General features: G+C 41.5%; 1 protein-coding gene across 1 annotated transcript; it reads left to right on the forward strand.

Moving 5' to 3' along the window:
* Positions 1-578: 578 nt before the first annotated feature.
* On the forward strand, positions 579-7,715 carry LOC311057304 (protocadherin-10-like; the record flags this gene model as incomplete). Its single annotated transcript, XM_084074259.1, has 4 exons — positions 579-3,101; positions 3,745-3,806; positions 3,897-4,012; positions 7,456-7,715. 4 exons carry the CDS (start codon positions 579-581, stop codon positions 7,713-7,715), a joined length of 2,961 nt encoding a protein of 986 aa, XP_083930385.1.
* Between the last annotated feature and the right edge of the window lie 4,502 nt (positions 7,716-12,217).

Raw genomic sequence — 12,217 nt, forward strand, 5'->3', positions numbered from 1 at the left:
CTATGTGTAGGCTAGACCTAGACCAACTTTCTGAAAGTATATTTCACATTTTAACTAGCCCCCCCATTATTTTGTTTATTGAGTTAACTTTGAAATGTGTGTCAACTTCCTTTGTAGGCTATTGTGTTGGCCTATTATTGTATCTGTAAAAAAAAAAAAAAAGCTCAAGTGTGGGAATTAAGAGCTTTTCTTTTATGTCTTTAAGCCCAGAGGCTGTGGCATGAATTTGATCGGGCTAGTAGGCAATGACAGATTATGGTGCATTGTGTTCAAATTGGAATTGGAGCAGATGTGGTTTTCTCCCTATAGGAACAGTGTAGGGCCAATAACAAGCGCGCGCGCGCACGCTGCCCACACCGCTAATCAGAGGAGTAGCCTTAACTCCTGTCCACCCTCCGACCGACACATCCAGAGCACTGAACGCGGTGTGAGGCTACAGACCCAGTCATGTCAAGTTGTAAAGACTATTGTTTTCTCAAAATCATGTTATAGCCAAGTTCAGGCTCGCTGATTTTACCTAAGGATTATATCTTAGTTGTATTCTTCTTGATTTGAACTATTGTGGAACTGGTGCTTAAATGGATCTACGAGGTGCGAAAAGTAAACGGACGGGAAAATGGCAGGTCATCTGGCTGGTGTTTATTTCATGTTTCTTGGACATAGTTTGTGCACAGATCCGCTATTCAATCCCCGAGGAACTCGAACACGGGGCTTTTGTTGGGAATATCGCCGAGGATCTGGGTTTGGATGTGGACAGGCTCTCCGCGCGCAGATTCAGAATCGTTTCGGGCACAAAAAAGCAATATGTGGAGGTTAATTTAGAAAATGGCATTTTATTTGTCAACGAGAGAATCGACCGTGAAGAACTGTGTGAACAGAGTTTGTCCTGTTCGTTCCATTTGCAAGTGGTGATCGAAACCCCTTTAGAACTGTACAGAGTGGAGATGGAGATTTTAGACGTGAACGACAACTCTCCCAGTTTCCCGTGGACCGAATTCAACCTGGATATATCCGAGTCCGCCGTGCCGGGCTCTCGTTTCCCTCTGGAGAGCGCGCAGGACCTGGACATTGGAACCAACGCGCTCCGCTCCTACTTGCTGAGCGTAAACGAGCATTTCGTGTTGGACATACAGACGCGCAGCGATGGAAGTAAATTCGCAGAGCTGGTCCTGGAGAGTCCACTGGACAGGGAACAGCAGAGCGCACATCAGATGGTCCTCACGGCCGTGGACGGAGGCGCGCCGGAGAGGTCGGGGACTGCGCAAATCGACATAACAGTGCTGGACGCGAACGACAACGCGCCGGTGTTCGATCAGTCGTTTTACAGGGTCCGGCTGGTCGAAAATGCACCCAAAGGCACGGTTGTGATTAAACTCAACGCGTCTGATATGGACGAGGGCCCCAACGCTGACATAACCTACTCGTTCAGTGGCCACGCGCCCTTGAAAGTGCGCGAGCTTTTCAGCGTCGACTCTCGCACGGGAGAAATCAAAGTTAAAGGGCTGATCGATTATGAGAAGGCCAGGATGCATGAGATCTATGTCCAAGCGAAAGATAAAGGGCCTTCTGCAGTGGCGGTCCACTGTAAAGTGTTGGTGAATGTGCTGGACAGCAACGACAACCTTCCAGATGTCATCTTGACATCGGTGTCCACACCTGTCCAAGAGGACGCGGCCCCGGGCACCGTGATAGCCGTCATCAGCGTCATGGACCGGGATTCCGGGGAGAATGGCAACGTGGACTGTGAAATTCCACATCATGTGCCCTTTCAGCTCCACTCCTCTTTCAAGAACTACTACACATTGGTAACTTCAGATTTTCTGGACAGGGAGGACGTGGCTGTGTACAACATCACCATCACAGCCAGGGACATGGGCTCCCCGCCCCTGTTCACTCGGAAAACTATTTTAGTCCAAGTGTCTGATGTGAACGACAACGCGCCTCAGTTTAAACAGCCCTCCTACACTGTGTATTTGACAGAGAACAACGCGCCCGGCGCCTCCATTTGCTCGGTGACGGCACTGGACCCCGATTCGGGTCAAAATGCCTATCTGTCTTATTCCATTCTAGACGGCAGCATCCGAGGGATGCCCGTATCGACCTACGTGTCCATTAACTCAGATAACGGGAACATTTACGCACTGAGATCATTCGACCACGAGCAGCTGAGAAACTTTCAAATCAAAGTTCAGGTTCAAGACGCAGGCTTTCCGCCCCTGAATAACAACGTGACAGTCATTATCTTTATTTTGGACCAAAACGACAACGCACCAGTTATTGTATCACCGGTGCCACAAAACGGCACGGCGCCCAGCGAAGTGGTCCCTAGGTCGGTAGATGCTGGTTACCTCGTTGCCAAAATCACAGCCATGGACGCAGATGCTGGTCAAAACTCGCGTCTGTTTTACCAGATGCTCCAGGCAACAGACCCCACATTGTTCAGCATCGCGCTATACACAGGCGAAATCAGGACAATCCGCCGATTGGCGGAAAGAGACCCCACCAGGCAAAGACTGGTCATTCTGGTCAAGGACAACGGTCAGCCGCCCCTCTCGGCCACGGTTTCCATCATCCTGTCAGTTGTTGACAGCGCGCCAGAATTACAGCCTGATTTCAGCGACCTCGCACTGAGCCCACATTACAGCTCCAACTTCACTCTGTACTTAATAGTGTCCCTGGGCACAATCTCATTCACGTTTCTAGTGGCTATTATTGTCCTGCTTGCAATAAAGAGTTTCAGGGGCAGACATTCAATCAGGGAATACAATTTCTCCGTCTGTGGCTGTTGTTGCCGCTCACGGTCAGAGACATCTACGGCTGATATGTTCAAAAAGTCTAACCTAAGTGTGCAATTACCCGCTGGCACTTCGGGTTGTGCTGAAGCAAATGGCAACGGCACTATATCCCAGGTGTACTGTTATAAGATGTGCCTGACGCCGGAATCATCCAAAAGTGATTTCATGTTCCTCAAGCCATGCAGCCCAATAATGGCCGTTCCACAGAATAATGCAAAGAGCACAGACTATCTGACATCTGGATGGAGCACACTAGACCGCAACGAGATAGTCAACAACAGAGCCAGGCCCACAACTCCAAATGAGGTAATTAAGGGACAAAAATGAAACATCAGGTGTACATATATATATATATATATATATATATATATATATATATATATATATATATATATATATATATATATATATATATATATATATATATATACACACACACACATACACATACACACACACACACACACACACATACATATGTAACCGTACATACATATAATATATATATATGTATACACACACACACACACACACACACACACACACACACACACACACACACACACACACACACACACACACACACACACACACACACACACACACACACACACACACACACACACACACACACACACACACACACACACACACACATATAGGCCTATATAATTTATGGCAACAATAAGCTAATTCTCCTCAAGCTTTTCTGAAATAGATGTTTTTCCCAGGACAGAATTACTAGGATACTTCTTAGATTGTTCACATCCAACCTACATAGTTTGGTTATCCTACGAAAAGAGGCATGCTGTGAAAATAGGCTTGGCTGAATTTGCATATCTTGAAACATCTCTTGCATGTGGGGGCACCATCAAGGCCAGCAAGAACGAATAAAATTGTACTTGTATTTGATATGTTAACTGAAATTCCCCATGTTTAAATTTTACAGCTTAATTATGCGAACAAGGACTGGACTTTGACAAAGAACCAACGGAATCTGGAATACAAGAGGTGAATACAGTGTTAAACCATGGGTACAAGTTCAACACATGTATATCACAGCTAAACACTCACACATACTTTTGTTTCTCTCGTTCATAGGTACAGTTCAATAAATCTAGAAAGGACACTTCCTCGTCCACCTAAACACAATCCAGATGGGTTTTCTTGTCCCGTGGCACCACAGTATTATACCTGGGGGAATCACATGCGTGGTGGTATGTATGAAGTACTATGAATTCCTCTGAAAAGACATTACGCTTTATGTAATCTATGTGCCTGTCATGGGTGCTTTAAATGTTGTATGCTTTCTAATATCGAATAATGGCCATGAGGAATAGGCCTACATGCTGTAGGTTTTGCCACCAAGCCAGTCATGAACCAATACAGTCACCCTGTCACAACTACCAACCTTCAGCAGCAGCCACAACACAACAGATCCACAACAGTCCTCAATTCCAAATGAACATTTGGAATTGGCATACACATACTGTTCCCTGTTACAACTCACTACCTTCAACGGCAGACACAACACAAATACAAACTGTAGATAGTGTAGCATTCAAATTCCAGAGCCAGAAATAGTCACTAAACAGCAATAGTACAACAGCTTGAATCACATCAGTATACACACAGCATACAAGCAGCAGCAGCAAAGACAAAAAAAAGTCCTACCTTGAGCTGCCTTCTATACTTGACTTCATCAGTTGTGTAAATGATGGCCAGGGTCAAACTTAACTCGTGGATAGAAAGATAAAGCCCCCCTCTCTCTAGTTCATCCCCAGATGGGCCCCCAACGACGTCTCCAGTCATCTCCATCCTCCATACCTTTGGCTAGCTTGCCAGTACTTTCCTCCCCTGCTGGTGGCAATGGCACCGACCAGCCTCCTTCTCCTGGCTGCCATCGTCCCACTCAGCCTTGGCAGCCCCCCATACAGATGCTTGTTGGTAACATGCATGTTCATCCTGGTTGATATTTAGTATTGCACATTGCATTCTGGTGTAGCACAGTGGCCAGGGACTTCTGTAGGGCAGGCTTCAGGGTCCAGCATCCACAGCTTCATAGGAGAATATACTCTACAGGACTGGGAAGAGGCTGAGCTTCTCTCCCCAGTGGCCAGTGTGTGGTTGGGCTTACACTGGCCATGCCATTCAGAGCCCTCCATGCAAGCGAGTAGAAGCGAGAGTGTCCCCCTGCAATAGTTGACAACGTTAAAGTTAGTTTTATATTGGATAGTTGACAGATATTCAACCACAGAGCCATCAACAAAGTAGCCCTACTCAACTTTATTTGCAATTTGCATTTTCAATTACTTCTAAACCAGATGAGATATTGACGCTCAACAAACTTTACATTGTGCAGAGGGATAAGCAGACCCTTTAGATTTCTCATACAATATTTCGAATATTTAGTATATTTAGTATTTTTATATATTAGTATTTCTACATTTTGTTTTTATTAAATCGTGTAATAATTACTGCCATAAGGGTAGAATTGCACTTACAAAAGAAAATGATAATGCCTAGATTGAGCTGAGTTGTTAGACATTATGTAGATAGGCTACATGTCACGTGCGAGGCAGGTGAGGACCCAGAAGCAGAACAATGCAGGCAGGAAGGTTTAATACAAAGTATTAATTCTGATTTAGCACACAGGACAGGAAAAGAACATCATAACAACATTTATAATTTGACAAGAGAGAGAACACTCACAAACACAGGGAGTAAATAGACACAGGACTAACAAGACACAGGTGAGAACCAAAGACAATTAACACATGATTGGCTGGAACAGAACAAGACACAGGTGAACAACAATTGCAAGGACATACTGGTGAGACAAGACAGCTAACAGTAACTAGGGCAGACAGGAACACTAGGAACATAACTACACAATAAAGTACAAGGAGAACAGGAAACGATAGGAACAATACTACAAAATATAATACAAGGACACAGATCCTGACACTACAATACATAGATGGAATCTTCATGTATTCCTTAGCTATACCAGTGGTTCTCAAACTTTTTTTGTGTTTCAAGACCCCCAAATTGACACATATTAGCCCACGGACCCCCATTTGAAAAGATATGCCCGGGACTCAACCATTTAAATTTCTTGGGGATCCTAATCTACACTGTAGTATCATCATCATCAGTGTTAATTTAATTTAACGGGTCCATTTGGTTCCATTTGAACACTCAGAGTTAGACACATGAGGGTCAATTTGATTCCTAACTATCAATTTGGCTGGGGACCCCGGAACCCCCTCAAGGACCCCTGGGGGTCCCCGGACCCCACTTTTAGAACTAATGCCTTATACACATCCATAGATCGTCTCCTATGAAAAGTGAGCTACTCACATTCATTTTTTACTATCAGTATCAATAAAAGTATCAATACTGCAATGTAGAAATACTCTGTTTAAGCAAAATTCTGCAACATTTACTCAAGTAAAAGTACAAAAGCATTCATATCAAAATGTACTTAAAGTACCAAAAGTAGGGCTGAAGTGGTTACTGGTTAATACATGTTTTGTAATAATAATACAAATTTACAAAGTAACTAAAGTTTTCAAATAATTGTAGTGGAGTAAAAGTACAACATTTTGCCTTAGAGATGTAATGGAGTGGTAGTAAAAGTACTGAAAATGAAGTAAAAATACCTCAAAATTGTACTTAAGTGCAGTACTTGAGTAAATGTACTTGATTACTTTACACCACTGCCCAATAATGAATTGCTGCAAATTGGAGTCAGCTATCGTCCTTTAGTTTCATATCCATTTGAAAGTTGTGGCAGAAAACGTGTGTTTAGTAAAATATCTCCACTTTTCCACGGGATTCACACGGATGACATTCACTTACCCCACATGTAGGGCCCGAATGATTGCAGGACTGAACATAATGAACACTTGTGGGAGCACATACCTACGGTGGTGGAAAAAGTACTACATTTATTTACCTAAGTTAAAGTATCAATACTGCAATGTAGAAACACCCTGTTACAAGTAGAAGTCCAGTAATCAAAATGTACTTGAGTAAAAGCACAAAAGTATTGGCATCAAAATACACTTAAAGTACCAAAAGTAAAAGTACTCATTGTGCAGAATGAGTACTCACAAGTTCAAAGTGTATAAAAAATATTTTGAGAATAGCCGATCTACAAGCTCACATGTGCGTCGGATGCGACGCATTGTGAGCTTGTAGATCTGCTATTTTCAAATGGCCAAAATCTTAAATACGGCTGAAGTGGTTAGTGTGTTTTGTAATAATAATCAAAATCTACAAAGTAACTAGTAATTCAAGTTTTCATAAAAGTGTAGTGGAGTAAGAGTAGAAGTAAAATAATTGAAAATTGAAAATACTCCACCAAGGTAAACAAAATACCTCAATTTCTTTTTACTTAAGTACATGTAAAAAAAGTGTTGCATACGTATGGGGCACAGTACACACACTGTGAGCTTAGACCGGCTATTTTTGCTACTTTTGTGTGACATAGAATGGCGAAAAAAGAAAAAATACGGAGAGACAGTATATGCAATGTGGCCCTTTGGAGCGTGGAAATATAGTGGCCCTCTCCATCACCAAAGTTGCCCACCGCTGAATTAAAGCATTAGAAAATGTACCTACAGTAACATTTACATCTTGTGTTTCTTTACAGAGTGCAAAATGTCTCTTCAGGAGGGAGCAGTTCCTAACTACTCATGGACCCAAAGGTATACCCAGCCTCAGTCTACACAGCCTTCACCCGACTACCAGCACAATGTTTACATCCCTGGCACCCCATCTGGCTATTGCACTCTGAAGCCGCCGTCCAGAGGTGAACTAGATGTGTACAACTCCTTCTCTACTTTTGGGAAGAAAAAAAGGTTCCACGCCAGTCTGGACAAAGATGATGACCTCAGTGATATCTTTAATTGATACACTTAAGACTAAACATCATGTTTCTTGAGCTTAGCCTACAATACTATTTCTTCGTCGCATGACCCTCTAGACAGAATGGCGTACAGTAACTGAAAAAAGTGTCAACATGACCTGCGGTCATGCAGCAAAGTATAAATAAGCCTTTAGTGGGGATTCTATGGCATGACCTGCTCAAATATATTCTATCCTTTACCAAAAAACTCTATTCAAACATTGATGTTCTAGACGGCTGATAGAAAATTATTTAATATTCTGAGGTTTTGTGAACAGCCATATCTGGAACAAGAATACAGGGCCAACATGACAGTTTCACACCACCGTTTGCATTTATAGTAAATGGATTGAGGACGTATCGTACTCTCAAATCAACTGTCTAAGTTCTTACAAGGCCTGGTGATGTAAAGAAAAAAGAAGGGAAAAAAGTGTTGTTAATGTTTTGAATTTATGTTTATCTTGTCCTTGGATTTGTGTGAATGCAGGGGCATCAACCTAAGAGTGATTTTACATTAGCAAGTCAAACCTGTACATTGTTTGTTAAATCATATCTATATATTAAAAATATAATTATCTTAAAACAAAAGACAGTACAGTAGGTTTTTGGTATTCCTATTAGAACCTTGTTTGATAAACAAACAAGACAACTTTACTTTGTTAAAAAATACAGGTTTGAGAATACAGTTATATGGGTGAGACTGAATTAGCTTTAGGCTAAATAAATTAAATATTTATTTTAGTGGAGCTAATGGATCCAAATAGCTATATAATGAATGAAAATAAAGCTGTTTTCAAAAGTATTCATCTTCTTTTTACTGTATATATATTTTGGTTGTACAGTGAACCTAAACATTTTACCAAGCCGGTTATTTAGATTTATGCCATTATAGCTTGGTTATTTTCTTTTGTGCCAATTTAAAACTTTCCTTAATTGAGTGTACAATTTTAACTTGTTTGTGGGAAACCATATAGTTTGTATCTTTTATTTTATTTACTGCTCATCATATCACATTTGGGTAATACTTCTACTACAAGTAGTGTGCACAGCACTTTGAAATAAATGTGTTATTATGCACATTGGCTGTAATATGACGTTCCAATAGCAGTGAAAGTGCACAGTGTATCTCCTGTGAAAATATTTACACAATGACTGCTATAGTTCTTATACTCATAATTATGGATTATATTATATTACTTATTACTTGTGTGTTGTATAATAACTTTACCCAAGGCAGAAAATCGTTCTCATTTTAGGTGTACTAACATTTTGAGTGTCATTACTACTATAGCACTATTGTTCAAATCGGACATGTGCTCCTGGTCAGAGTTGTGACAAACCTGGTGCATGCTTCATTATTTATGTAACTCCTGTTTCATGATGTTGAGAATATCTATTCATTTATTCATGAATGTATTTATTTTGGTCCTATTTCTGTTTACCTGTATCCATTACATCACTTTTGACAACCACCTTTTGTGGACCCTATTAGTCCCCTTTGTCTCCCTTGGTCCTGTACTCTTCATCACCATTGGCAACAAAATCCTGGCATTATGATATTCATTTCCATTGGTCACCGTGACAACAACCTATGTTGTTTCATCCTTAGTCCCAAACTCCCCATTTATGTAGCAATATTTTTTTTTCTTTCTCTTTTTCTCTTTTTGAGGGTCCTTTCCGTGGATGTCGTGGTAACACTGGGTTGTGTCACTTACTCCAACAGTAGGTGTTTTATCCACTTGAACCCTAGCATCCATATTCTTGGGGGGTGGGACATTAGCCAAAAATAGCATATCTACAAGCTCACAACGACTCACGTTGCAACTCGTTGTGAGCTTGTAGATCGGCTATTTTTGGTGAAGAGATTTAGTGTAGACGGTAAAAAGCCGGTCCAAGTACAGAGCCAACTCAGGCTCAGTTTACTAAGTCCAGATGGTTAAGTGGTTATAGGGCTCTATTCCATTGGTAGCAACATGTTGCTGTATAGTTAGAGGCTCCTCCAAATTGCTTGCATTGGCAACATGAAGTTGATATGCGTTTGGTGTCAGCTTTGTTGTTCCTCAGCACCGGCAGGACCAACGCTCTGACTCTAGGGATATGAAAAATTGGAGGAATTAATCAAAATGATTAGTTTAATTTGTATCATTCATCTCATGGTACATAACGTTTTGAATGGTGTCCCCTGTTTGTGAGTTCTTGGCCCACTGAATACAGATTGTATTCAGTTAATACAATCTGTGCGCCAGCAGAGGATGGTTGGTTTTTGGTTGTTTGCAGAAGAGCCACTGGGTGGTGCACTGGAGCAACATATATCTGTGTTTTAATTGGGCTGATAGGTCTTTAGAAAGGTAATCAGTCAATCCCCTTCTCTCTGTTCTCTATCTTGCAGTGAGACTGGAGCCATGACACAGTCTAAAAATATACAGGAAATGGTGCAGAAAGACTGAATTCTAATGACTGAACTGGTATGAAAGGTGTGGTGAAGCATTAAAGCTATCCATAACTTATCACTCTGGATCAATTACATTAAAAAAAAATCAGTACAGACCTCTTTCATGGCAGCCATATCAACATATTAGGATAATGTTACATCCTATACAGGTGTTACCAATGACACATACTCTTTAATTTAGGTCAAACAGAGTTATTGTGCATGTTGGCTCACTGAAAAGGCTCTGCTCCACTAAATGGAACTAGTCTCATAACACCTGTACAGGACATAACATTAACGTAGTTATGTCAATATGGCTGCCATGGAAAAGGCCTATAGCTTAATTTGTTTGTACTGTTTGTTTACTTGTTGATCAGAAAGTTACTGATGGTAAAATGCACTGTGGGCACTTTTATCCAAAGCGCTTTGCATAAATTGTGCATTACATTCGCCCATTCACACACACGCGCACACACTCACACACACACACACACACACACACACACACACACCGATGGCAGAGGAAACCATACAAGGCTCACAAGGGTTCAGCGTCTTGCTCAAGGATGCTTCGACAGTAAATCTTCTGGGGGAGCCCGGGATCGAACTGGATACCTCACAGCTTACATCCGGCCGCTCTACCGGCCACTCTACCCCTGAGCCACTGCCGCCCTGCATGATCAAATGCTGATGGTCATTATTTTCATTTATTAGTATCAGTTTACACCAGTTGATGATGACTTAAAACTGTGAAACATTACAAAGAAAGAAAGAGAAAGAGAGAAAGAAACACACAAACAAACTGAAGTAAACTAAACACTTAAAGGATGGACAGAGTAAACATTAATGATGGGTTTTGAATGTATCAGTTCAGTGTGACTGGTAATTATTAACCATGTTACTTCCATGAGTGGCAGTAACTCACAGTTTGTGATCAAAGTTTGCAGGTGTTGTGGCAATAGCCATATAGATCCATCCATATATGAGGGCAGAATCAGAACCATAAACCTATGAGTCAAGCTCAGCTGCCTGGAGGCCCACAGGAAAAGACAAGCACAGACAGCTGAGAGTTTAAGGCAAGCAGCTGAGAGGGTCACAGACAAATCAATTTAATACAGGGAGTAGAAGTCAGAGCAGAGAGCTTTTTCCCCAAAGCTTTCCAGACCCTGGTAAAATGGAGATGAAGCAAGACAGAGTAAATTTGTCATGAAGATTAGAATTTAGGATCCGAACATGCCAAAATGACAGCGTGATTGCAGGGAGTGACATGTTTTCATGTTATGTGTACTATTGAGCTTGGGGAAAGAACATGATTGCGACATATTCTTTTCCGGAAGTACTAGGTTTAATATTACAGAATTAGAACAGGACGGAAGGGGTCAGAGAGGAGCACATCTACAGTATGATATAAATAAGGTATACGGTATAAGTACGGTCAAGTCGGGAGAGCACCTAGAGAGTTGTCTGCTACCTTAACCTGCTAAAGCTGTTAACCACTGCATTATAATAAAGACATCATTGATATAACCTTCAGTTCTGACTTACGTTTCTTCCACCACTTGAGCTGGGACAATTTATTATATTTAGAACTCAAGGAATCTATAACTACACTGGAATGCTCCGTTTTGAACAAAATGCCTCAAATCGAAAGTTCCTGTTCTTTGTATTAAGTTGGAGATTTTCAGGTTGAGGTGTTATTAGAAACCGTTCCCAGGAGTGAACCAAGCCAACTCCTTTGTTTCCAGGAAGCTTGATTACAATACTATTTCACTGGATGAGCGTCTGAGAGGGGTTGACCTAAAGATATTGTATTCAGCCAGTGAAAAAAGGAGGCGTTTCACCTTTGCCAAATGTCTGTGTATGAAATGTGCTGTCATTGTGAAATGAAGTTGCGCTGTATTTGATCTAAGCAGTTTGCCACGTCCAGATGAATAAAATTCTGAGGACACCTATTTTTCTCCGGTTTACTTTAATCTCTCAGCCCGGGGAACTTGACGTTTTATAGCTATAACCTACACCACACCAGCCTGAATGGCAAATTAAGAACATTGCTGGCCCACACTAACCTACCTGACC

This window comes from Gymnoscopelus microlampas (assembly GCF_963454915.1).
Source record: "Gymnoscopelus microlampas genome assembly, chromosome: 12".
NCBI lineage: Eukaryota > Metazoa > Chordata > Actinopteri > Myctophiformes > Myctophidae > Gymnoscopelus > Gymnoscopelus microlampas.